This window comes from Bacillus rossius, chromosome 2 (assembly GCF_032445375.1).
Source record: "Bacillus rossius redtenbacheri isolate Brsri chromosome 2, Brsri_v3, whole genome shotgun sequence".
NCBI classification, from domain to species: Eukaryota; Metazoa; Arthropoda; class Insecta; order Phasmatodea; family Bacillidae; genus Bacillus; species Bacillus rossius.
The window spans coordinates 123,199,458-123,225,817 of NC_086331.1; the positions used below are offsets into that span (position 1 = coordinate 123,199,458).

The following is a 26,360-nucleotide window of genomic DNA, read 5'->3' on the forward strand; positions in this document are numbered from 1 at the left end:
GCTTGTCCAGTTTTATGTACAGCCACTTCTTCTTCATCCTTCTAAACAGAGAGTGGCCATACCATATTTGTAACCGCATATTTTGCTTCCTGCTTCAGTTCCTTCAGAAGAGTGTAGAAATTTCGGTTAAGACGAACATTGTTCTTAAGCTTATTGTTCCACCCTTCAACATCTTTCTTTGTTCAATGCTTTGTACCTCCACAGTGTCAGAGGGCAAACCAAATGTTTGGATTTTGCAGCCATTGGTGCACAAAATAATCACAGAAATATGTTGGTTTCTCTGATCTTGAAACTTGCAGCATAAACAATGGTTGAAGAGGAAATAGCACCCATTTACGTTGCTAGACGGGAAATTTGTAACAAAAGAAGAAATGCAGGTGTCTTTGAAGTCTATCATGATTTTTTTTTCAGATTCCAACCCGATAAATAATCCTTCATTTTACAAAAAAAAGTACATTGTACATTTCTCCTTTTTTTGTTGGGCTAGGCAACTGGAGCGATGCTCGTCTTGCCCTCTGTACTGCAGAGTCTGAAGGAATCATGTAGAGCTGGATGAACTTCTTGCTGCACGATTTGAAAGTCCTATTCATATAGTCCTGTTTGTGACTCTACAGTATTTATCTGCCTTAAGAGCTCCATCTCCTAAAAGTAAACATTTCCTGTTATCTTCATTTGAAATAATGTTTGCCATTGATTCTGGGTCGTGTTGATCATCTTGTGCTTACCGTCTCAGGTAGTTCATGCTGCGTTTGAAGCTGGAGTAAAGGAGGAACTTCTGTCACGAGGTCAAACAGGGGACCCATTTATTCCTGGTACAGCTGAGATGGGCTCTTGGCTTTCTTTTGCTCTCTTCTTAAATGCCATTAGTTTAATTCGAACTTCTGTTTTGGCGAGGTTTGGTTTGCATTTATGATCAATTGCACAAATAATTTTGTGCCCTTTTGTCACAAACTGTCCTCTACACTTTTCTCTCTTCTCTTGAATACAAAGCAGAGTCATTTTCTCATTTATATCCTTCTTGATTCAAAATTGAAATCCTTTGAACAAAGTAGACTGCTTGCCTTTTTCAGTCTCGGTTATAGTCAATGGCTCCATCACAAAATTAAGTCCATCCACCTAAGCAGCACTCTTGGTAATGAAGATTACAAATGTATACTGTTGAAAGTCATGTGGAGTGAGTTACATGGGAGAGGGGAAAACAACATCTTTATGGGGGGAAAACAACAAACAATAACACACGTTGCAATTTTCCCACCCATTCTCGAGAGGGTGCTACTTTCCCACTTTTTGTGCAAGGTCACAATTTTCCCAAAGGTAATTTTTCATTAATCGGTCTCCAAACCAAAACTGCATTTATTTTTGCTTGGTGATAGTTCTATACACTTATGTTTTATCAGGGGGCAAAAATAACTATAGTCAGCACCCTTGCTTGCTGTATATATTTATAATTTTGAGAAAAGGTGAGAAGAGATTTTTGAGTAGCCTACAGGGGAATGTAAATAACATCAGACTTCCCAACTTATCTGAATTCTGCTGTATTTATTCTTCCAAAAAATGAAGTTTTAATTTAAATAATATGCCGTTAGCTCAACTTCTCATTGTCCTGCTAAAATTTTTACAGTTCCTCGCTGTAACGTAATTCAGTTTTCCTCAAAACTACTTAGGTTTGGATTTTCTAGGCAGTAAAATATGTTGCATTGTTGTTAACTGTCATTTTATAGTGCATACCATCTAAAGTGAACACTGAATCTACTTCTTAAGACTATCCATGTCCATACCTGCACCATACTTGAAACATATTAGCAAGGAGTTTATATTTTAAAATTTGAATGAAACAGCATACTTGTAAAAAGATTTTAAAATGCTCAAGATTAGCTGGACCATGCTAGAGTTTCTTCACTTTCATTGCACCAATAGTAGCAACCAAGTAAGGCCACAAGTTATAAAGATATTTTCTATGCAATTTTTGTTGTGGACATATTAAAATATTTTGTTTAAATTATTTTCATTTTTTTCTCATAAAAGTAAAAGTATTCTTGTAAAATCAACACATATTTAAAAAAACTAATAAAATTGTAGCAAACAAATAACCACCATATAGAAAACAATTTAGGATGTTCCAATCATTCCCAAAATGCCAATAATAAATTATTATCGTGGATTTCCAACACTTCAATTATATTTCAACTAAATATTTTAAAGCCCTTGAAAATAATCCCATTACTTGTAACTGGTCTTGACTGTGCTGCTGACAGTAAAATTTTCACATCTTTGTCTAATAATACCTTTCTAACCAGCAAGCAATTCAATAGATGACACCTTGAATGCAAGTGATGCCAAAAACCTGAGGGGTGGTAAAAAAATATTTTATCGTCTGGAATTATGGCAAGTGGCGGATGGTAATGTAGTACTCTCTGCCATTCAGGAATATCCCAGCCAACCTCCAAAGTTTCCCATTCTTATGAAAGCAAAACTTAACCCAAGCTGCACTGCTGTGACTCGCTGCTCTGCTGCTTCCACAGTAACCACGGCCTAAGTCTGTGCCGTTGCATGTACTCAACCTGTTTTCATGAGTTTTTTTTTTTTCTTTTTGCAAACTGGACATCATGCAGACTCAATTTTGTGAAAATTGAAAATAATTTCTTTGTTATGTAATATTTTTTTATCTAATCATATCTTAATGTAAATTTGTGAAGTTTATTTTTAATCTAGTGAAGTGATTCAAGATATATAAGAAAAAACATTAATTTAAAAATAAGTATGAACTATAAACATTTTTAAAACTAATATTTATCACCGTAAACTTTTTCATTTACTTCAACTGAGCTGTACTATTGGTCATTTTGGAACTAAACCTGTATTTGTTAATTTTTGTTTACCAAGTTTGACATCTTTTGTCACTATCTATGGTGTAGCTTCTTAAAGAGAAGACCTACTTTGCCCTTTCTTCTTCCTTGTCGGTCAGCCATTATGTGAACATCGCAATACTTCGTAACTGATTAAATCCGCTGGATTATGCGGTGAATTGTTTACCGCTTACCACCTTTTGGGTGAGTTTTCTCTCTTGATTCCCCCCAAATCATGTTATGTATTTATTTTTGGCCGATGTTAATTTCTTTTAGCGGTCCTTGTGTGGCACGAGACATCCGGGCCATGCTTGGTTTAGTCCATTAAGTACGGAATGGGAGTGAGCCTTTCCCCTCCTCTATTGGCATCAGGATGCAGCCTACTATTTCAGAAACGTCACTTCAATAATTCTGTTTCGGCTTCAAGCATGTTAATTTTCTTTTGGACTTTTGCAAATCTATCACTGCGTCGAAAAATTAATCCATCAAAAGGACCTTTTCTTCTTTTTAATAATCAACTTAAATGACAAAAAAAATTTAATTATAATCTTTTAAAAATGTTAAATGTTGCTCTTGTTATTGTAAGTGCCACTGGTGCAATCAGCCATGTGATAATAATAATTCTTTTTTAAATGTTTATTTTATCTTGCGGGGCACCAAGTTGGTTATATTTACGAATGATTATTGTCAACTATAATACTCATTTTGATATCTGTAACTTAAGTATGTGCATGATATTATTTAAAATAAAAATGGCCTGAACTGAAGTATATATGAATTTTTATATAAAATCAGTTACTTTCGTTATTTAATTAATCTTTCTCTTGTTAAGATCTATTGGTTAGAAGAGCCAAGTGATGAGCCGGTCGGCGCATGTATTTTTCTACACATACAAAACAGTGTCATTGAGCCTAAGGTCCTGGGGCTTCCCTGTTGTGTCCCCCACGAGGTTAACCTAGCCAACCGAGGTGGACATGGCAGAAGTCATCTGACTGAAATAATATCTCAAACCTTATGTGGGCCATATTCAATACAGGTACTGAATATGTATTGTTTATGCATATAATTTTAGTGTTTCATATACATTAAGTAATAATTAGTGTACCAGTACTTTAGTTATTTAACGTAAAAGATTACAAATTCAGTTGACTTCAGGGAATTTTAACTATCAAGAAGTGTATGAAATATAGTGGATTTGATTGTATTTGTTGTTTGTCTCAGAATTGATCAAGATTGACTTTAGAGTATAAGTATAGTTAATATTTACAATGTGTGATCTAGTTGCTAGAATGGCTGTCAGCCCCCATGATTTGGTTTGTATAGATGTGTGTGCACAAGAGTAGAAGCGATTGTATAGGTAGTCAATTTAGAGGATTGTAGAGACTAATTTGCAGCTTTCAGAACAGGGTCATCTTGAGGGAGTAGCCCAAGGGATGGACGTACGTTTTGAAGGATGTCTTCGGAGTGTTCAACTGACCTGGTCGTCAGCCCCTAGGTGGTGTACCCGGAGTGTACTGCTGCAGTCTGTACTCAATCCTCCCAGATTAAAGAAAGAGTGAATCTGTTATAGAAGCATAACTGCTTGTATATTTGTTGGCTATGCACACATATGGTAATGTTTTGGCAGTACTGTCACGACCAGCGATGTTGACGGCCCAACTTTTGGACAGCGTAGAGAGAGATCACATCGACGATGACCATGCATCAGGGCAACTGGCTGGCATACACTGGCGACGCCTGTGAGCAGAGTCGACAAGCTGAACACACATAGATACATCGCAAAAGCCAGTAAATTCAGATATTGTGGAACATGCATGGCTAGACCAGTTAACAGTGGACATGGAGTGGAGGCAGGCAAGAAACACCTTCACAATGGGCATGCAACTAAAAAATGATTAAAAGTTTTAGGGATCTTGCAGCCATGAAGTCAAGGGCTATAAATAAAAATAAGCTTGTCTCTCACGAGTATGAAAATGTTGAATAGCAGAGGTACTCAAAAAATATGTCATTATAACGGAAAAGAGAGGTTTTTAAGTTAATTATACTCTCTGCACAGCAGTTGTGGTCTTTTCTTTATGGGAGACCGAAAAACATTTTGCATGCATATTCATGAAATACAGCATCTCTGGATTTTGTAGAGGTACGTCTAGGTTTGGTCCCTAGTTAGACACGCATTGAACTGACTAGCACAACCATATTGCATGGTTCGTTTCAACAGTAAATTATGAAAAAACTGACCATATTTATTTATACAATTTGTAACAAATAATGCATTCGTACATGTATCTAGCCTCTTTCAAGGTGGAAAAAATAAATCGTTGACTTATCTCATATTACTTATTATTTATAGAAAGTGTGTTCAGAATTATTTCTGCATATCAGGTATCAGCAGTAGCTTTCCTACTGCTGCAGAAGGTAGTACAAAAGTAAATTTTCAAGAAAACTGCAGTATATAACGATAGAATATAATAAAAAAATATGTGAACAACAAATTTAAATAATATTGTTTTCTAAATTTTACTTTAGCTCATTAATTTCATACAATAATTTATTAAGTTTGTATATTTAAAAAAAAATTAAATTGATGTATTTAAATAATATGTAAAGAATTTAAATATATATTATGGTTTATGTAAATTTTGTAGAGAAACAATATCATTTTTTCATTACATGTATACATACCATGCTTGTATTGACTGTCATTTTAGGCCTCTGTAAACTGGAAAATTTTGACAGCCAAAACTAAGAAAAAATGTACTGTCACTAGTATTAATTTTAAAACCTTAATGCTATAATATACACACATTTTAATGATAAAATGAAATAAATGTATTAAATGAAATTGATTGTGGTTTCAAATTATTGAAAAATATTTCATGTTATTTTTGCAGATTGATTAATTAAGAGACAAAATGATAAATTTTAGGGAAAGTACAAACAAAGCCATCACAATCCATTCTCTTTACAATTAAAAGTGGCCAATTATAGGCACACCACCACCTACCCAGTTCACCAATCTCCATCTGTTCTGGTTCATCTTGCAACAAATTACCATAGATAATCTCTGCATCAGATAGTTTCTGTTTCTGTATGTGCTGCACATTCAAATACCTGAAAATAATAACCATTATGAAATATCTTAAGATACAGACTATTTAACAAAATAGCTTTTATTTTCAAAACAAAATTTTTTTTGAGAAGAAAGCGTCTTCACGTAAAAATGAACTGTCGAAGTTGAACTTAATTTAAGCTAATTTGAATATTGGGTCGCTAAAAAAAGTAATTACTTATGAAAATTAATTAAATTATAGTTATTTCATCTGAACTGAAACAAAAACTTATTTCAGCAGTAGTAAAATAAGTGTTGAAATCATTAAAATAATCACATCAATATTCACAGTGTGACGTGGTTTCAAACGCATCAGGAGGTGATTCATTATGTAAAACTACGTATGAATTATAAAGATAATTTTCCTTGGTGAAGTTATGAAAACCTTAAGATTTTGTAGAAAAAATAACAATAACTGAAAATAAAATAGCACAACCCTGCTATTACAATAAGCATCCTTTAACTCACAAGACATTTTTTTCTTCAGTCAGATACTTGATAGAAACTTCTTTAAATCATATATTTGTTTAATTTACGAGCCCACATTGTTTTTTGTTTTTTTATCTAAAATAGCCCAACCCAATACATCACTACAATCATATCTTACATTTTTATCTTAAAATATTTTCCACTAATCACAAAGTGTGTTAGCATCAATATCCACTGACAGAGAAACTGCCTTGAGTAGTCCTCGCCTTGGGTTGTCGAAAAACAAAATGCCACAATTGGTATCCATTTTAATGACGTACTCAAAATGTATAACCACGCCTGATATTGATTCTGTTTCAGAAAATTTGTATATATAACAGAACTTAAAAGAAAATATTTCTATCCCTATACTCAAAAATCACAAACACCATAAAACCCACGGTGTGAATGCCAAACCTACTGAAATCAAACTGTAAACAATGAAAGAGAGAGAAAATACACGGGAAAAGTATTACTCTCCCACTTCAATTTATAATATTCCACACAGAAGGGCAGGATCCGTGGCACAAACAAATATATCAATCAATGAACACAAGTTTTCTCAATAAAATACATGGTAAGTTATACTTCTAATAGCTAAGCAATGTTTGAAAAAATTTTAATGTAATATTTTTTTTTGACGTGATAATGTCTTATAAATCGATGAACGCCGACTGCACACACGAAAAAGCATGACTCATTGTCACGTTCCGCCTGAGCCCAGTGTACAAGAACCGGCCAACCACCGTACCAGAAAATTTTCTATATTATCAAACCGGTCAAGGCGGGCTTTTTAAAAGCAGCAATTTAAAAAATTTGTTTTATTTGTCCAATTTCATCATTTCAAATTAACAATTTATTGACATTAATTTGATTTCAGTTTATTTCTATAACTTATTAATTGTTCGTGATTATAATTAAACAAATTATTTAAATTAAGTTTGCAAAAACTGTAAATAATATTTGAAAATTAAAAAGTATGCAATTTTTCATCAATGTGTTATGACGTTATCACGTAAAATAATCGTCCATAAACCAACTTTACAGACAACCCACTTTTTATATTTTATGCACTGATGCATTTGCACACATATTTAGTATAATATCAAGCTTAGACGGCAAACAATGTGCAAAGCTTTAGGTGATGATACACTATTTCAACTGCTGAACATTTCTGAAACAGGTTTGATTACTAATAGCACTTATTAGCCATTGTACACACCTAAATAAGCTTCATCCTTCAGTTACATTTCTAGAAGGATGTCATGTGCAACACATGAATGCCACTCTAATATAATATTTATAAAATTTTTAAAACAATCAGTCCAGTGTTATAAAATATGTATGCTAATTTTATTATTTGGTGAAGCAAAGAACAACTGAAGTTTGATGCTGAGATATAATAGGAACGATTCCCAACTTTTTTTTTCGTAAAAAGTTTGATAATTTTAAGTATCAAGGTTCAATCCATTTATTTAAAATGTTAATAGATTCTGAAAAAAAAAGGCATCTAAAGAGACAGTATAGTTTTTCATGGGAAAAATAAACACTCATGTAATATATAGCCATGAAGTCAGAGAACTTGTTTACACGTCGTTCTAACAAGAGTGCTAGTTGTTTGGATGGCAATGGCTTAGACAATGTATTTGCATTTGTGGTATGTTGTAAGACCACTGTAAAAAATTATTTCAATAAAAAATCTTTTCAACAAGACACAAAGTGATAAAAAAAAAATGGTGTTAGGCATGGCTAATTGCATGAAAACAACTTGCAACACACTTACAAATTATCAAACTTTTCAAGGAAAAAAAGTTGGGAATCATCCCTCTTATATATCAGCATCAAAATTTATTTGTTCTATGCTTCACCAAATAATAAAAATGGCATACAAATTTGGTAAAACTGGACAGTTTGATTTAGAAAAAACTTCAAATTTTATAAAAATTCTAGTAGAGTGCATCACACATCGCATCCTTCTAGAAATTAAACTGAAGGATGAAGCTTATGTAGGTGTGTATAATGGCCTAAATGAGATGAATTTAACAAATTGCTAGGAACTGTAGCCTGTTCCCTCCCACAAAGACAAAATGCTCCTAACAAAATTGTTATAGTTGCTCAAGGAAGTAAGGACACGACAATTTACTTGCAAGCACCCAAATACACAGTGTGCTGTGAGAGCCTTTCACCACAAATGTATGTATAAAGACTAAATGTTAAATGTAATACTACAGCCCAAGTTAGTTACAAAAAATTTCTTTAAATATTAATTATATAGATATGATACACACATACCTACTTCAACAAGAACATCACTAATGGTATTAATACTTACAGAAACAAACACTGCAGGTATTTGACTCCTATGCTATATTCAATCCAAGTATTACGGTAGCAGGGTAACAATTCTTCTTCACTACTTTTCTGAACTTTAACCAACAGTTTTGATACATGATCATGAAGAAACTGCTTCGTCTCTTTATAAAGTCTATCTGCTAATGGCTCTGGATATGCCACACAGAGAGAGTAAACATCACTGCAAAAAAGATAATGTATAATGAGAAATAATGTATTAATGAATAGAAACAAGATTTTATGGTGATTAGTGATACAGTCTAAACTAAATCAAAATGAGACTTAATACACACAATAGCACTCAAATTCAAGATAGTGAACACTTTAATGCCAAAATATATTCAACACATGAAACAAAGCACAGTTACAAAAAAAGCATAATTTAAATTACAAAAAGTATTGGATGAATAATTTTTGCCCCTTGTTTTTAAGCACCTGTTATTAATGCCCGTTAACATTGCTGATACTGTTATATTCTTTAGACATCCAGTTAATTAATTTTATACTGCTACAAGTAAAAAGGCTCCAAATTTGCACATGCAAAATAATTTCATAAAAAAAACCTTGTGTCAAAGTTAAAATTAAAAATTTTGACTTAGTACAGAGATGTTAAGAAACGTGTTATCTTGTTCTATGTAAGTTTTTATTCTTTGATGAATAAAAAAATATTTATGAAATAAAATTGTTGAAATATTCAATTAAAGAAACTAAACATAGATAAAAATACCATCACTACTTACTCGTTTCCAGTAATGAAACATATGTATCATGAAATGTAAAAAAAAAAAAGATTGTTCTATTAATATTGTTTCTTAAAAATTAAAAAAAAACTGTAAATGAATTATATACTGATAGATACTAAAAGCTTAAGGCAGAAGAATTTTTAAACTGTTACAAATTAATTAAAGCTTTATAACAATATTAACAAACTTAATCTAAACATACAACAAACAATCTGAGTACATATCCATGCAATACTTAAGATAATGTTTTCTTAGTTTATATAATGATAATGTCCTCTCTGTGTACCAAAACACTTAGTAGGAGATAGTTTAAATTGAATTACATGATTCTTAAAACACTCATGCCCAAAGTGGCTTTAGAGTGCCAGCCAAAGGGTTGGGAGACTGTATCTGGCTGATACCATACATAAACACATACTATGTATTACCATATGACCTAATAACTTACAAAAGTATACATATATAAAGAACACATACATTCATGCACATAGTCTATATGAAAAAAAATTAAGTACTTTCAACATTGTGTTAAGAAATATTAAGGAACTACATATAGTATTTATTAACTATAGTTTAAAAAGTATTAGGCTACACATTTTCTTATATATTTTACAGTTTTATGTCAAATCCTTCATCATCCGTCTTAATGACAAAATCTGAAGACCCAAATATTACATCATCTATGCCAATTATCACTCATTATAAAAACCTACCTTTTTTGCGATAAAATTAATTTTTGGCATTCATTGTAACCATACTAGAACACTGAATAAACATTGGAAGAAAAAAGTAACTGCTGCATAAAATCAATCCACTGCTCAAGAGTATTGAACCCAAGCAACGGCATGCGTCAGCATTCTGCTACAATTTTTTCTGAGACGTCTTATTTTCTATTGGTGACATATGCCTCTCAGTTTATACCTTTCTTATTTAATGACAAATACCACAGAAGATAGTTAAGAAAGTAACGTAACACTGATAAAACTGATGTGGTTCACAATGCTTAAAATTATGCTCAGAACATGACGTAATGAAGGATGTAGGCTACTCGGTAGGCTACATGACAAAGAGTGTGCATCTGCTGCTATGTTAGCCATCAATCAATATTAATAAAACCTATATGCATACACACTGTGGAAAACAACCCAAACTGCATTATACTAGCTAGAGCTGCCTACATATGACATGCTGCCTCTTAGAAAAACCGGAAATATCAGTAAAATTTAACTTGCTCTTAAAGAAATTAAGTATTTTTATTAGTAACACAATTAAAATAAATCTTATCTTTCTAGCAAATAATAAATTTTAATTGATGCATTGCATGTAATATACAGGAAATGAAATGTCAAAAGAAATTTTCAAAGGAAATATCACAAATGATTTTGTTTACATTTTGGAGAAAAATAATTATTTTATTTATGTTGTTTGGTTTTACATTTTGTCAACAACAAGGTAATTAGATAAAGAGAGATGCTATAGATGTTAGAGAAACTCGGGAAGAAATCAATCATGGCTAATTGAAAGGAAACATTCTAGCATTTCCTTGAGGTAATTTCTGGAAATAATGGAAAATCAAAACAGGATGTATGGAACAGGCTTTGATTTCTGGGTCTTCCTAAATGCAAATTCAACATTTTACCATGGCAAAACTTTGCTCAGTGGTGGCTGAATATGGCTATCATTCAGTTTAAGGACTCTATCAGTTAAAGAATGATTTTACACAATTCCTTGAGGGTCATTAAACTGAAAGATTACTGTATGTTACCATGTTGACGAATATTTATGCAAAACATGTTCAGTAAAGAATATACAATTGCATAGCTAAATAATACTAAAGTGTCAATAGTTTTTTTAATAAGACATACTAATGGTATAAAAAACCAATAGTTAAAAAAAGTATGTATGCCTACAACATTATAATTACGTGTATAATTTTTGGAATCACACCATTCAAGATGTACGTAACTTATTTCTTATGTTATAAAATTGTATGGAAGTTAGGTCATACATATCTTTAATGGGCTTTTTGAAGACCACCATGTGGTCAAAAAAGTTGAACTGGCTAAGCTGTCAAATTGTTTCTATAATAAACTCTGCGGCTTAACACTGGGTTCAGGTACTTGTTTATGTCTGCAAAAAAGTAAGGTTACATTTTAAAGTTATTTACATAATGTTTTAGTATTTATTTTAGTTATAATTCAGTTTTATACAATTGTGTATGTTGAAATAAAATTAAATTACCTGATATAGCTGTTTGTTGTGATCTTTGCAGCATTGACAGCAAGTGTGTTACTTACAGTGACTATTTTTCCTCTGGAATCACAACAGATATGAAGCGAGGGTCCGCAAGCATCGCATAATACGTTTTCCCGTTTATAATGTTTAAAAATTAATTCCCTTGATCACTTCCATATATCCCTATGTTAATTTTTTTCATTCAAAACGTTTACATTTATAGATGCTTCCCGCACATAACATTCATCATTTCAGAAATAAAATAATGTAATAAAGTTTATCTTTAAACTCTTAAACTTTATTTATAGTTAAACTTTTAGACAATTGTTTCAAAACAATAAAAAACATGAGTGTCAAAACCTTTGCCGCACGCAGTATGCTGTAACAATATATTTTTCAACCAATCATTTGTTTGCATTCGTATACTTTGTGAAGCTGTTCCATCTGTACACCATTTCCCTTATTCGAGACATAACGTTGATGAATACACAAGAAAAACAAACCACTAGCCATTTGTTGACCTGATTGCAAACACGTGACGCATCTGGTACAGCAATATGAGGAGATAGTTCAGTTTAATTGTTTGTTGAGCACTGTGGTAAAAAATTTTTATGGCGGACTTTATGATGAACATTTTAGTTTACTCGTCGTCTTGCTATTTTTTCCATTTTTGACCGGACTTATACTGTAGTTACCCTAAATTGTGCACAATTTTTCATAAAACATGTGTTGAAAAATCATGGTATGAGGCTTATTCAAAACTTGACAACGCCGCATGGCAACGCTGCATAATGCACAGGTTTCTTGAAGCTCCAAGGTTGGTCGACCTGCTACTGCTTGAATGAACGACGGATATCTTGCATGTTGATTGTGCTTTGTGATTTTGTTTTTCTGTAAGAAGATGTTGCAATGATTGCCAAAAGTTTGCGGTAGCAATCATCTACGCCTACTGAAAAAAAAAACCTAAAATGATTTTAAAAAAGTACCTTAGGTAGAAAAAAGTCACAGAAAATCATATACGCGATTGGAGGGGGAGGAAATTGGTTTTGAGTGATGGTGTTATTGCAATAAAAAGCTTGTTTAGAAGGCAAGAATTTGTAGCGTGTGCTTCCTCAGCAATTTTCAATATTTTTGTTTATAATATTTCTAACATGGCATTGATTTCGGTCGTCCGTGACCAAGATGTTTATGGCGCTTCACTGATGTAAACAAAACGCTGCGATCGGTAGCCATTACATTGAGGGTTTTTTTTTCCGGTCTGTCACGGAAAACATGTTATCCAAAGTTAATCCATTAATAAAATATTTATTACCCGGTACATTTAGATACATGTATTTACAACAAAGAATTGTACTGAAAGTATTTATAAATTTTGTAATATCTTTTAAGCAAAATTAAAGAATGCTGCAAAAACATATACACAGAGGTTAACACCAATATCAAGAATGCTACCTGTGCTGAAGTCAGCTCTATTCGCTGGATATATTTACCGCCCAGTGCGTCATTGTACAGAAGAGAGCTTGGGACAACAGCCTACGGGATTACACACAAATAAGGCAAGTTCTGTCCTGGTTTTTATTTTTTTACATCAAAATGTGCAATTATGTCTATAAACCAAAGGACCTTCCTACAGGTGTCTACTACCATTACAAAATAAAATTCAAGAGGCAACCACCATACAGGTAGCAACAGTCTTTCTGAGAACCTCCAATGTATGGTTTTCAAGGTATCTGTCACAAACATTAATTTTTCCCCACCCACGTTGGCCATTGGTAATGATAGAGCTAAAACATAAAGGCCTTCCTATAGGTGTCTACTACCAATAGAAATAAAATTAGAGAGGCAAACACTGTACAAGTCGCACCAGGGCCTCTGAGGGTCTCGAACGTGTGGTTTTCATGGTAACTTAAAAGGTAATTCAATATTTTGAAAAATTACTTAGGTATTTCAATAATAAACATTTAAAAGTAATGTGAAGCTTTTAACCAACAACAAATATTTGTGGTAATGGAATCCCCACAAATGGACGAATTTTAAAAGAGAAAGCTGAACAAACAGTGCATAACCTAAGTAGGCCCTATGTCATTTTAATTATTTTATTTTTATGTAGCAACTGATCTGTACTATTTCCCATGTTTTCCTTGTTTAGAAGTTTTTATCATCCAGTCCCTTGAAAAATGTCTTTAACAGGGTTTTACTGTATACAACTTTATATGACTACAGGCATATATATACTAAAAGCATAAATTTTTGATTTACAGATAATATACAACTAACTATTTCTATATACAGGTATGTGGTGTGAAACCAACAGTACAAATTAAATGAACTAACGGCACTGAAAAAATTACCTGAAACGATCATTCCAAGCAGACCTTGGTACATGCCTAAGTGTAATTACATCTTGAATTGTTGCTTGAATAACACTCCAAGTTTCATTGAAATTTACTCTCTTGGGTTTCAGAGACATAGCAGCAGCCCCAAATAAACTCAACAAACCTGCAAGACAAATTTTTAAATAAGAACCTGCTGAGATAAACTAATTAACAGACAAATTAACAAAACAAACATAATTATTTATAAAAAGAAAATACATAAACACTGGCCACTTAAATCTAGTACATAATGCCAAAACAGCAACCAAGTAAACACTTTAAAGAAATTTAAAATGTGCTAACTGCAATACCAGTTGCAAAAATTCAGAATCCAATTAACAACATTACTATCTCAAATAATTATTTTTTAAATAATATCCACAAGGTTTACTGGTATCATTCATTGACATTGACTTCAAGGTGTCATAATCATTTAACATTTTTTCTGAACTTGTAAAAGTTATCATTAAATCAAGCATACATAAAGGAAAATTATAAATGATAAAACAAATAACATCCATAAACTTATATATGATGTTCCTACTAGTGTGGGCTTGCACCAGTAGCTTCTTTAAAAATCTGAAGTACAAAGGTGCCTATAATGAAATTCAGTCACACTATTTTCAGAAGTTCTGTGGTTTTAAAATAAAAAATAAACTACCCCAATCAAATATTTAAACATCAGGATAAAAATTATATACACACAATTTTGTGTCCTAATTATTGATACTACAGCAGCAATAGAAAAATTTGGAATAATTTAAAAATAAAAAAGAAAGCTTTCAAATAAAATGTTTATCTAACTCATGAAGGAAACACCATCAATAAACACAAGTTTTTTGAAACATACTTTGAGAAAATATATGTAAACCAATACTTGAGCCAATAATCACATACAAACATGCCCAAGTACAAAATAGTCTTCAACCAATTTAAGTAGCTAGAGCTACAGCAATTTGCAGAATCAAAAAGCTTAAGGATGCCATAATTGTCATTTTAAAACACTGAGCTCTGCTATAACTTCACTATCATTTTACCACATTACAGGCACCATTTAAAAGCTAGTTAACAACAGCTACACCCCATATCCCATGAGGAAAGGTTTCGTACAGGTTCTGCTGAAGGTTCCCAATAAAACTGCTACCCAATCCTTCATACTAGCAGGTATTGACGCTTCAACAGAATAACCTATGCCACAATACTTTACCCATAACATCTACAATGCAAAAATCAACTTCATTTATTTTAAAAACACTGATAACCCTTAAAACACATCTTTTTTAGTTCACAGTCTCTGGTTATTTAGCTTAAACTCATATGTTTTTGTGTATAAGATGTGAAAATAAATTTTGTGCAGTGCTTGTAGTCAAAAAATAACACAGTTATGTGAATTTTTTTTTTAAAGTTTTTTTTTTTTAATGGTTAATATTTGTTTTAATTGTCTTAAAAGTAATAGAAAACGGTATTCATATGATATATACGTCACATTTATCAGATTTATATGATATAGTATTTGAATACGAAAAAGAACAAAACAAAAATTTAATAAAATGAATGAGAATCATTTTAGAATATTTTATAAACTTTTATTGAGTCCATAGCTATTAAAATACAACATAAAGGTATACATGAAGAAAACAATTAATAATGTTTTCTTTTTGAAAAAAAGCTGCGTTTTAATGGTTTTCGTTTATGATTTTTTATTTCATCTCTGTGTATCATCCAGCAATAGTCCGCCATCATATTAACGTCCCAACGGCCTTGATATATTCTTTCCATCTCTTTTATGTCCTGATGAAACCGTTTACCTTGTTCTTCACTGAAGTCGCCTATATTTTTTGGAAAACAATCAAAAAAGGAATTTTCAGACTCATATTACAGCCTAAATTTTTATAGGCGTTTAACATTTCCTAGACAATATTTTTATACGTAGGATCTTTTGTGTTGCCTAGAAACTTAGATACTACATTTTTAAAGCCAAGCCAGGCATTTCGTTCCAAGGTTGTCATCACTTTTTCAAATTCTGTATCCCTAATCAGTTTCCTGATATCAGGTCCCGTAAATATTCCCTCTTTCAACTTCGCATCAGATAAGCTAGTGAAACATGAACAAGGATACTTGAAAGTATTTCCATCTTGTGGTAATGCCTTTACGAACTGTCAAACCAAGTTTGATGTGAAGTTGTGGAAGCAATATTTTTTCAGGATCCATCAAGCTCGGATTGATGACATTTTTTACTCCAACTTTCAATTCCATTCTAATTTTCCAATCAGTTTTTTTCCAATGTAAATTTCTTGCTCTACTGTCGCATTCACAAATATAACAGGAGAATTTTGTGTAGCCTTGCTGTTGACCAAGAAGCATGCATATGATTTTTAAATCACTGCAAACTAATCATTTGTGTTCGGCGTATTTTATTTTCTCCAAAACATTTTTTTCAAGTTTTCATAAGTTTCTTTAAGATTAACTGAATTAGCGGCAAGCAAGGACAGGTAGCAAACCAACCGTTGTGCTGGAATCAGTCTTATACAAGCAGCAATATCGGAACTCAGAAATTTATTTGATTACTCGTTTGGTAACTTAAAAATGTCTCAGCTTTTTTAAATTGCCATCCAAACACCACAACTTCCTATGTGGTTTTGTGTTTTTTTTTTTTTAATTGTTTGATACATTGAAGTGACTGGAAACTAGATATTTGTTTCCTTTCATTGCCTACAAGAACTTATATGAATATATTTAAAGGCCTTTGCAAAGGCATAGCTGAGGAAACTGTTATGAGCAATGTCTAATTTACAGCATACGTAAAAAATTTCATTCCACCTATATTTAACCGAACTTCTTTCATATCTATTTAACACATAAATGCCACTTTACTTTTCAGATACATTGAATTTTTTTCTAAATTAATATCATAGAGGTTATTTCCATACTTTTGCTTTGACTTATAAGCAAAAAATATAGAAAAAAAGACCTTTTTTCCATAAAGGTTCAAAAGAAAACACTTTCCAATTTTTAAAACAGAAAATTGGCAGTCCTCCAGTATTACACATGGCCGATTACACTATGCCATTTATTTTATAGACAGATGCATCTAGCATAGCAGTAAAAGTGGTATTGTTCCAAGAGTTTGACAATTGTCGCCAACCGATTGCCTTCACTTCACCAACCCTCACTCATAAAAAAAAACTATCAGTATATGAGAATGTTTGGCCATAGTCTTTGGCATAAATAAATGCAGAAAATTTTTAGGCCACTGAGAATTTATCTTAGAAACAAGTTACGAAAACTTGGACTCTGGATTACCAAAATTTATCCTCTCAAATTTCAAATCAAACACATTTGCGGCTCCCAAAATATTGAATGTGCGAGAACCTCTCTGACAAAACTCTTAAAGTGGATCCTCCAGATTTTGTGTTGTGCTTTTTCACTGATTTTCCTATAGCAGTTCAAGTCCTTCAGTCTCACTAACCCAAACATTTCAAATACCACTAACCAAGTAAAATAAGGTTCTGCTCCAAAATCCCACAAATTTTTCAAAGGACTTTTTTATTGTTGGACACAATGATTTAGGGCGCCATTCAGGTTTTTTTTTTAAACTTTTTTTTTATTGCCCAGTTCACTGTTAATTTATTTATGAATATGAAATCTTCTATTGCTGGTTATTTGAAGTCTAATCTTTACTCTTGCAGTTAAAGCTGACATTAATGCGATAAAATAATTTTTAAGACCAAAAAACTGACCTATAGTATGAGTGGAAAGTGCTCTCAGTCAAAGACATTCCATTTATAAATTTTTATTTTGCATGATAATCAAAAAAAGTTAATTGCATCTGTATTCTCAAGAAAATGCTATAAAGGTTCACATAGTTACAATTAAGTTCAGAATGTTGCATTTTTGAGAAAAAAATTATTTTCTTTATTATAGTGAAAACATGTGACAAAATCAACATTTGTAAATGCAAAGAAATGGAAATAACACAAATATTGTAAGCTATGACGGAAAAAATGTAACTTTGTACAAAACATGGCTATGGTAATTTTTGCATATATGACATACATATTTTGAGATAACACTGAGTCTTTCTGAAAAACAAATAACTTTTGCTAATTCACTCATATTTTTAAAACCACAGAAAATATAATTGAATATTCAATAAATTGACAAACCTGACCAGAACACCCAGTACGGCTTCTTGTCTTATGATATAGCTTATCGTCGCAAATGCAAAAACGTTTTACTGATTTTGTACGTCAGTTTTCACATTCCAAAACTGGACACACCATGCTACTGGTATGCATTTTGACACCAGTTACAGTGGCTTTATCAGACCCAAATTCTGATGAGTATATGACAAGTACTCACATCTTCCACTAAAAATAAGGCATCCTGACATGAGATAGGTCATGCATTTCTCCTGCTAATTTTTTTAAGGAGTCTTACTAAGTATCTGCATGCCTAAATATGAAAAGAATGTTTAACACCCCACCAAAAACACTAGGTCATAGTTTTAAGATTCAAAAAACCCATTGTACTGCTAGCATTTGAAGTTGTTTAGTATTAAGTGGTGCCAATCTAGTTATAAGTTTGTCCATACTTAAGTTATTATTCATCTCTATTTTTTTATCTTAATTGTATTTCTACCTGGGTAGTAAGGTTATGAGCCTAATCTATTTTTTGTTTGTCTCTGACCCTGGGCTCTGCCTTTAAACAGGGGAGCATGTGCAGCAAATTAGCTATTTTCATGGCACAATTAAATTTTTTTTATTAAGTACATTTTAAAGACATTTAGATTATGCTTTTCCACGGGGCATAATATAAAACCATTTGATTATTGAATTCTGTGTGGTCATTTTAACTTTACCTTTCCACAAGCGGCTAGACCATTGCTAGTTATTCAATACTGAGCATCAGAACAACGGTGTGATAGCAACGCTTCAAATTCTCTCTGCCTGGCCGCATGTACAGTCTCAGATATCACGCCTTCAGATGCACTGCAGTGCCTCTTGCCCACAAGTTTAGCACATCCAGTAGAATACCAGCGTTATGTTCCGACACAGCTCCCTACCGAGAGAACCGCCATTGTAGTACCATGCCGGCATTTTCTTCCCCTACCACCTACCCTCTTTCTTGGCTTTTCTCGAACAGTCAAAACGAGAATTAGCTTCTGCAGCCCCGAGACACCTGTTGGTCAATCTAACATTACCACCTCCTCTTTCCACCAGATACACTCTGCAGCCCTTGTTGCTCCACACGGCCACTGTGCACCCTCTGTTGGGCAAAGTCAAGACTACTTGGCCCTGCCTTTATGCTTACTTTTGAACCTGATACGCCATCTCTCGGCCACTTCATGGCAACCAATTTTAGGCCCCTTTGCCTCTATTCTGCGCTGCATGTGCCTTCTTCAGGCCATCTGGTCAACTACTACCTACAGGGGGTTCTTTCTCCCACCCCTGCGAGGGCATTTAACTAAGTATGTGTTCCGCCCTTTCTTAAGAGTATTGCGTCGGCAAGCATACGTTACTGTTTTACTTCGCACTTCCATGTTCTGCAGCCTGTTCTGCATTTGCCATCAATCACAAGATGTAATCATTTGAGAATTAGTTTCCAATATTTTTTTCTCACAATTTCGTCGATAAAATTGTGTAGTGGTGTTTTTCTTTTGGTGTGTCTCTGCCTTAATGGATTTCCGGACTAAACTCTCCACTTCTTCCCCCCCAAAGCAGTAAGTGTGAACCATCAAGCCTATTTTTTTTCCAAAATTTTAACATTTTGGTCCCCTTTGTGTTTTTGTTCTTTTGCCTCTTTTAATTTCTATGCACTTTTTTTTGCATAGTAGGTTCAAGTTCCTCCCGAAGGATACTCACCCTTTAACTTCCCGAAATCGCTGGGTTCTCTTCAAACCGCAGTTGCTTAAAGTTTCGTGTCAATAATTGCTAACCTGTGTCCTCGAGCCATCTCCTGTCCACCCTGCAGCTGGCATGGGGTAGATAAATCATAACACAGGAATGTAATCTAGTAACATCTCATTTAAGTGAACCTACTCTACCTTTGGAACATGTCTAAGAACTGACAAATCTATTTCCTTAAAAAGACACAAAAGGACTCTCACAACAGAAGTCTCCCTAGGGTGTTTAATTAAAACCAAAATTGTAAAACAGAAAATTTCACCTAATTTTCTATTAAATATTTAGTTATACACTATAAAAATACAGCTCTAAGCATGTCAATTTTGAAATTCATAAATTATGTTAACCGCTGATTTTATAGTAGATAGTTTAATAAGATATTTTCATAAAAATTATTTCATTCAAATTTGTACTCTTTAACATTCTTTGGATCACCGTAACCAACACACTAAGCCATTAAAAATTGGAGAAATACCTAAGAGCTGGTGTTCTCTTCTTAAATATGTAAAAGTCCTTTTAGATCTTTTCTAAGATTTTTGCAATACTGAGGCTACATTTTGTGAAACTATATTTCTTTTTTTTTTTTTACAGTACTAACTACATGTAATTAACAGTCCAAAATAAGTCTTATGAAGACTTGTTAAGCAGCCTATCAAATATACTGTGTTCTAAATTAACTGAGTAAACATTACCTTTCACTCTCAGCGTGGAAAGAAAGTTTATATACAGGACTAGTCTATATCTTAATCCCATAGACATCACAATATATATACTGGACCAGGCAGAACTGTCATCTGTAATTTTCTTACGTCACAGCTTTCCCGTAAATAAAATAATAAATAATGAAATTCTGAAAATGGTTTTTCAGAACTACAGACATTCCTTGTTTCACCTTGAAAACAGTGTTAATAAATTCCTACTGATTTCTGGGAAATTACTGTTTATTGTTTACATTACAAAGCTTGTACAATGACGCAGCCACAATGATTTTGTGCTTTAATGCATTGCAGATCCTGTGGTTTTTCTTACGTAAGAATGTGTATATTTTGTATTTGGATATTGTGCCTCAATGGAATGTAAACAAGTCAGCGCTTCGCGCCTCCATTCGGTTAAAGAAAAATTTGCATCAATGGTTAACGTTTGGGTTTGGATGTGCAATATGGAATTACATTTTTTATTTTTTTTTGTTATTATTTATGTTCTATTGTGTTATATAATATCCAAATGTAAAAATACACATTCTAACATATGGAAAAACCACAGGACAGGCAACACAATGTAAGCAAAACATAGGGACGGCCTCTTCATTGCGTAGGCTATCTAATGTGACCTACAAACGATAATTTCTCAGAAAACAGTAGGAATTAAGAAACACAGAAAACAGTTTACCGGGTAAATAAAGGACCTACCTTAAATGTTCAAAAAAAGTATTTTCAAAATTTTATTATTAATTTACTGGGAAAAAAACATTGTTCAACAATACCCAAAAACTAATATTTCGTAAAATAAAATACACCAAAAATTCTGTATTTACTATTCTCTACCCTAACATTTATATTCCTCACTTGGTCCACACCATTGCACGTGCAGTAATATCATACCTGACTAACGCACCACATCACGTGTAACAAACATAATGAGAATTCCTTTTTTTCATTAAGTTACATGCTACTGCACATAACAAGTCAGCGCTCTGCACCTTCATACATCCCTGTCAAGGGTTGACGCTTGGTTTTGGATGCACAGTATAAACTCAGGTACTTGGGTGACCCGATACAAATATTACATAGTTTATTTACAATTTCCATTAATTCACTGCCTATATTTCTTTATATTACATAAATTTTCTTAACTCTATCAACTTACATTTCACATAACCCATGCGATCTTACCTTCCATTTCTACTACAAACTTCAAAAACAATCAGACATCATTATTCTTTACTACACTGATATAAAAGTATAAAAAACTAATGTATTTAAATGCTCTCATTCACCTACTCCTATGATGTCATTCATTCCTCTACTTTTTTTTGCCACGTATTTAGTTTCCAAACTTGCAGGAATTCCAATTTAGAACTAACCTATTTATACTAACTGTATTAAATAAAAACCTATACCTAATAAACAGGTCTATATGGAAGGCAATTAAATTCGTTGGAATTTTCATTAGGCTAGTTCAGTTACATTTAAAAAAATGTATTAAATGTGTAATAAATACATAATATGTAATTAAGTCCCACACCTAACCAAAGCAAAGGTTCTCACAAACTTATTCTATTATTAAAAAAGTGTCACGATGTAAAGAACTGCATTTTCACACTAACTTTTAATTATTTATGGATTCAACACTTTCCTTGATAATCACTCAAATATGGTTTATTTTAAGTTCTGTGTAGAAAGACCAATGTGCTCATTGTATGTCGTGAATGTAGCATACTTACTGCTGCAACTATCCATATGAAAATAAAGGAATCAATTGTAGCCCAACCTTATGGAAATATTTGTGTAAATATATTCAAAAGCTGGCTTGTTAGCTTTCGTTACAGCATTCATCAAAACAGTTTATTCAAAAATTTACTTTACTATTAAACCCCCACCCACTAAAAAAATGTTAGGAAAACTTATAACCATTAAACTATCTTTTTTGGAAAATAAAGCGACATTACCTTCACCCATAACACTAAATTAGCTTTATAATGGGCTTAGGTAACTATTTGAAGTTGTTGGGTATCATCAATTAGGTTATAACCTATCAGCAAGTATATCACTAAATTCGCGAATATTAATTCCGCATTAAGTAAAAAATTAAGTATTGTATGAGTTCTCAAAAAAATTGTAAATATCAATACATGCAATAACAATTATAATTAATATTTAGTCGCCCCCATTGGTTATTGAAATTAAAATATAAAAAAATACTCACTTGAAGTAAGAGAAACAACAACATTAGCCCACTGTTAAAGAGAAAACTCCCTAAATGTAAATTCCCAAAGCAACCACATAATATAACAAACAAATCAATTATGCAACTGAAACTAGGACTTTAGACAGAAATAGAACATCATATTTTGAAGTATGGTTCATTTCTTCACCACACTAGACAAAACATTAAATTCATAGATGTTTATACTACAACATTAGTAACATGACAAAGCAATAACAGCTGTATTGAAAAATAGCAGACAAAGAATTAGTTCTCGTTTTGCCACAAAAAGCAGGCGTTTTTTTTTTCTGTTTACTAAAATTTCATCATGTTCCTAAACATCAAAAAATGATTTAAGTGGTAAAAAGAAAAACAAATCAAAAAAATATGTTCATAATTAAATCACTTATGTCCACTCATACATTTTTCCCGATATTATTTTATTCTTTTGATCCTCCATATCCCGCTTTTCCAGCAAGAGCCAAATATATCTAGTTTTTTTAATAAATAAAGTAAGGGAAGTTTGTCATGGCGCTAATCGCAGCATGGCTGGCCAATTCCCTCCTAGCACATAAATCATGTTACCATTCCAGCATGGCTTAACCCATCATAAAGTAGAGCATATAGACTTCGGCCTGGAATGCATTTAATCACCTACCTAACCCGACCCCTCCCAGGTACACTTAGTTTTTAGTTAGGTTAGGAAAAAAATAAGAGCACCTTCACAGTTATATGGGCCCTCTGCAATGAATTTTATAAACTAAATTCGGTTAGAGTATGGATATGATTCAGGCCAAGCCTTATAGGTACACTTTAAGTAGGGGTTTTATTGTTTAATAGTCGCATGTATCGTGGCTGTAGGAAGGTTATCTAGTAACATGGCAGCAATTGTTGCCATGGGCACACCCAGAAATAGTAAAGGTGGGTTTATGATTGAAAATAAAGAATTAAGAATTAAGACTTAGTCGTGTACTTACCATATGACTATATGTAATCTAGTGGAATGGTTTATTATTGTCGAGTGTGAATTTTGATGGGTCGTGTGCGAACCATATGATGACTTACTTAAGACTTAACAGAAATGGATATATTTTATATTTTTTGTTAAGACTTAAGGGAAACGACCAATCACAATAAACTGGAACCTTTCAGCCGAAAGTTTATGTCTTGGTATTGGACCGAGAAAGGCAATATTTTTGGTTATAATTCGTATATTTCTAATTACGAATTAATTTAGACATGAGTGAACATTCTTATGCAACATAATTTGATAGTTATCCCATTTATCAATAACCTATTTCAAACCTGCTTCTCCATTTCGAACAATGGCCGATCATGTGTTTTGTGCTGTGATTGGTTGAAATTAACGACTTCTACGTCAATCATAAACTGGGAAAAGTAGTTTTGACATAATCGTGTGCTCGATGTTAAGTTAAAATTCTTAAGGAAATCAATCGTAAACCCAGCTAAAGAGTCAAATTAAAAAGTGCTGTCGTCCGGGGTCTCGGGCTCGAGTCCCGGTGCGGCTCCTAGCGGGAATGGCTGTTGTCGATGAAGTGTTTCCGGGTGGGCGCCAGACTAGCTCTATTTCTAGTCGATAGGTGGGTCGTTAGATCGGTTGCCCCTGCGTGGCCCACTAGGACCGTCGGCGGTGTTGCGTGGGATATGAGGGATTCCCTACTTGGTGGTGGTTGGGACTTGTATGGTTAATTGATTAGGTGCTGAATTAATGCGGCAAATGACGTGCGTCGTTTATTCATGCGACTGTGGGCTTGGTGTAATACCGTGGATTACACACCACGTCGTACAGAGGGTGACGTCACACAATACATAAGTTACACAATTACACAAAGTTATTCTGAAAAGTTACGTAATGAAGGCGTGGCACAAGTTTACAAAAATGTTACGTGGTGGCGCGTTGCACAAGTTTACTCAAGAATGTTCCAGGTTCAAGGCGTCGCACAAAATTACTAAAATTTTACGTATTAGCATGGCACTAGGCGGTTCTGAGCATGGTTACACAAAAGGGGGGCGAGGACTATTGGAGGCGGCCAATCCTGTATATCTATGTCTCGAGGTGGTGTTCGCATCCACTGTAGTGGAGCGCGGACCGCAACTAAATTCGTCCAAGTTCCCTTACGGGGTGTTGTCAGCGCCGGGGCGACTGGCTTTAATTCAAGTTCTGTGATTCGGGAGGCGGCCCGTGCCGTATACTGAAAACCACCCCGTGGACCAAGTGTGGTGCAGGGGGTTTTAAAGTTTACACGGCCGGATTAAGTCCTGGACCGAAAATTTTGACCGGGTACGCACGGAGAGATTAATAAAAAGAGGTTTCGAGGAAGTGACCATAATTACCAGAAGTGAGTTCAATGCAGACAATGGATGATGTCTCTCAATGGGACGTGCGTCCGCCCCGGTCCGCGAGTCGCGCTGAACTGCCGTTTTGTCATGGCGTCCGGCCGAGGCTCGGTGTCCTCGCGCCAGGGTTGACCTCATTACGTTATTTTCCAATTTAACAAGTTAACAAGAGATTTTAAGGGCGCTAAATTCCTACATTAATTATTAAGGCTAAATTAACATTACTCACCCCTTCTACAATTTAGAGTTAGTATGTTTACGAATTATGTTTTTTAAACTATACGTCACACCAGAGACTGTTCGTCTCTTGCCGAACTGTTATGTTGGGGGGTAGTGGGGGGTAATAACGAAACACAGGGGGGGTAATAACGAAACACAGGGGGGTAATAATTATGTCACATGAAATACTTAACTAATCTAGGTAGAAGACCGCCAGGGGAACACTCACACACGTATCGACACATTTTCACACGTGAGTGCCCGGGCACTCCTACATCGCACTTTCATTAAGCGAACATTTAACTTATACGTAATGTTGTTTATATTCTGTGTGTGTTTTATCAAAGTGATCGACTGTAATGTCGGTCTGTTTATTATGGGGCCGGGTTCTACCTTGTCTGCTGGTGGCTCGCCTGCCTCGGGTGGGCCGTGGCTAGGGGTGCGTTTCGTTAGCGGGAACGTATACTGGCGGTTGCAGGTCGGGCTTTGGGGTGGCCTTCGGTCGGCCGACATCAACGTCACAGGGATTACAACAGAGATGAAGAGAGTGTTGAGAAAACTTGTGCGAAAGTTGCGAGTTGAAAAATGTTACAACATTATTGAAACATGATTTAGAAGCAGTAAAGTACGTTATTGTGTAAGCGAAATAACAGCTTTGTGAAGATTATGCAGGATAATATTAGAGTTTGTTATCAGTGACACAGGACAACCTACGGCCCTGGTGGTAAGTAACAGAAATGACCTACCCACCTATAGATTACAGCTCACATCTCTGAATCTGAAATGCATTAAACATTTTTAGAAATACAAGCAATTATAAGACA

General features: G+C 33.7%; 1 protein-coding gene across 2 annotated transcripts in view; it reads right to left on the bottom strand.

Annotated features, from left to right (window-relative positions):
* The window catches only part of LOC134529744 (cullin-2), a 115,037-nt gene extending 91,848 nt beyond the window's left edge, over positions 1 to 23,189 (bottom strand). The window contains exons 1-4 of one of the 2 annotated variants that reach the window (XM_063364137.1): positions 22,960 to 23,189; positions 14,105 to 14,252; positions 8,756 to 8,956; positions 5,851 to 5,957 (exon numbers count right to left, since the gene is read on the bottom strand). In XM_063364137.1, the coding sequence (XP_063220207.1) occupies positions 5,851 to 5,957; positions 8,756 to 8,956; positions 14,105 to 14,223 (427 nt within the window). In that variant the 5' untranslated portion in view covers positions 14,224 to 14,252; positions 22,960 to 23,189. Of the gene's footprint in view, positions 1 to 5,850; positions 5,958 to 8,755; positions 8,957 to 14,104; positions 14,253 to 22,959 lie in introns of those variants that run through there. The other variant, XM_063364138.1, reaches the window with a different exon arrangement.
* Between the last annotated feature and the right edge of the window lie 3,171 nt (positions 23,190 to 26,360).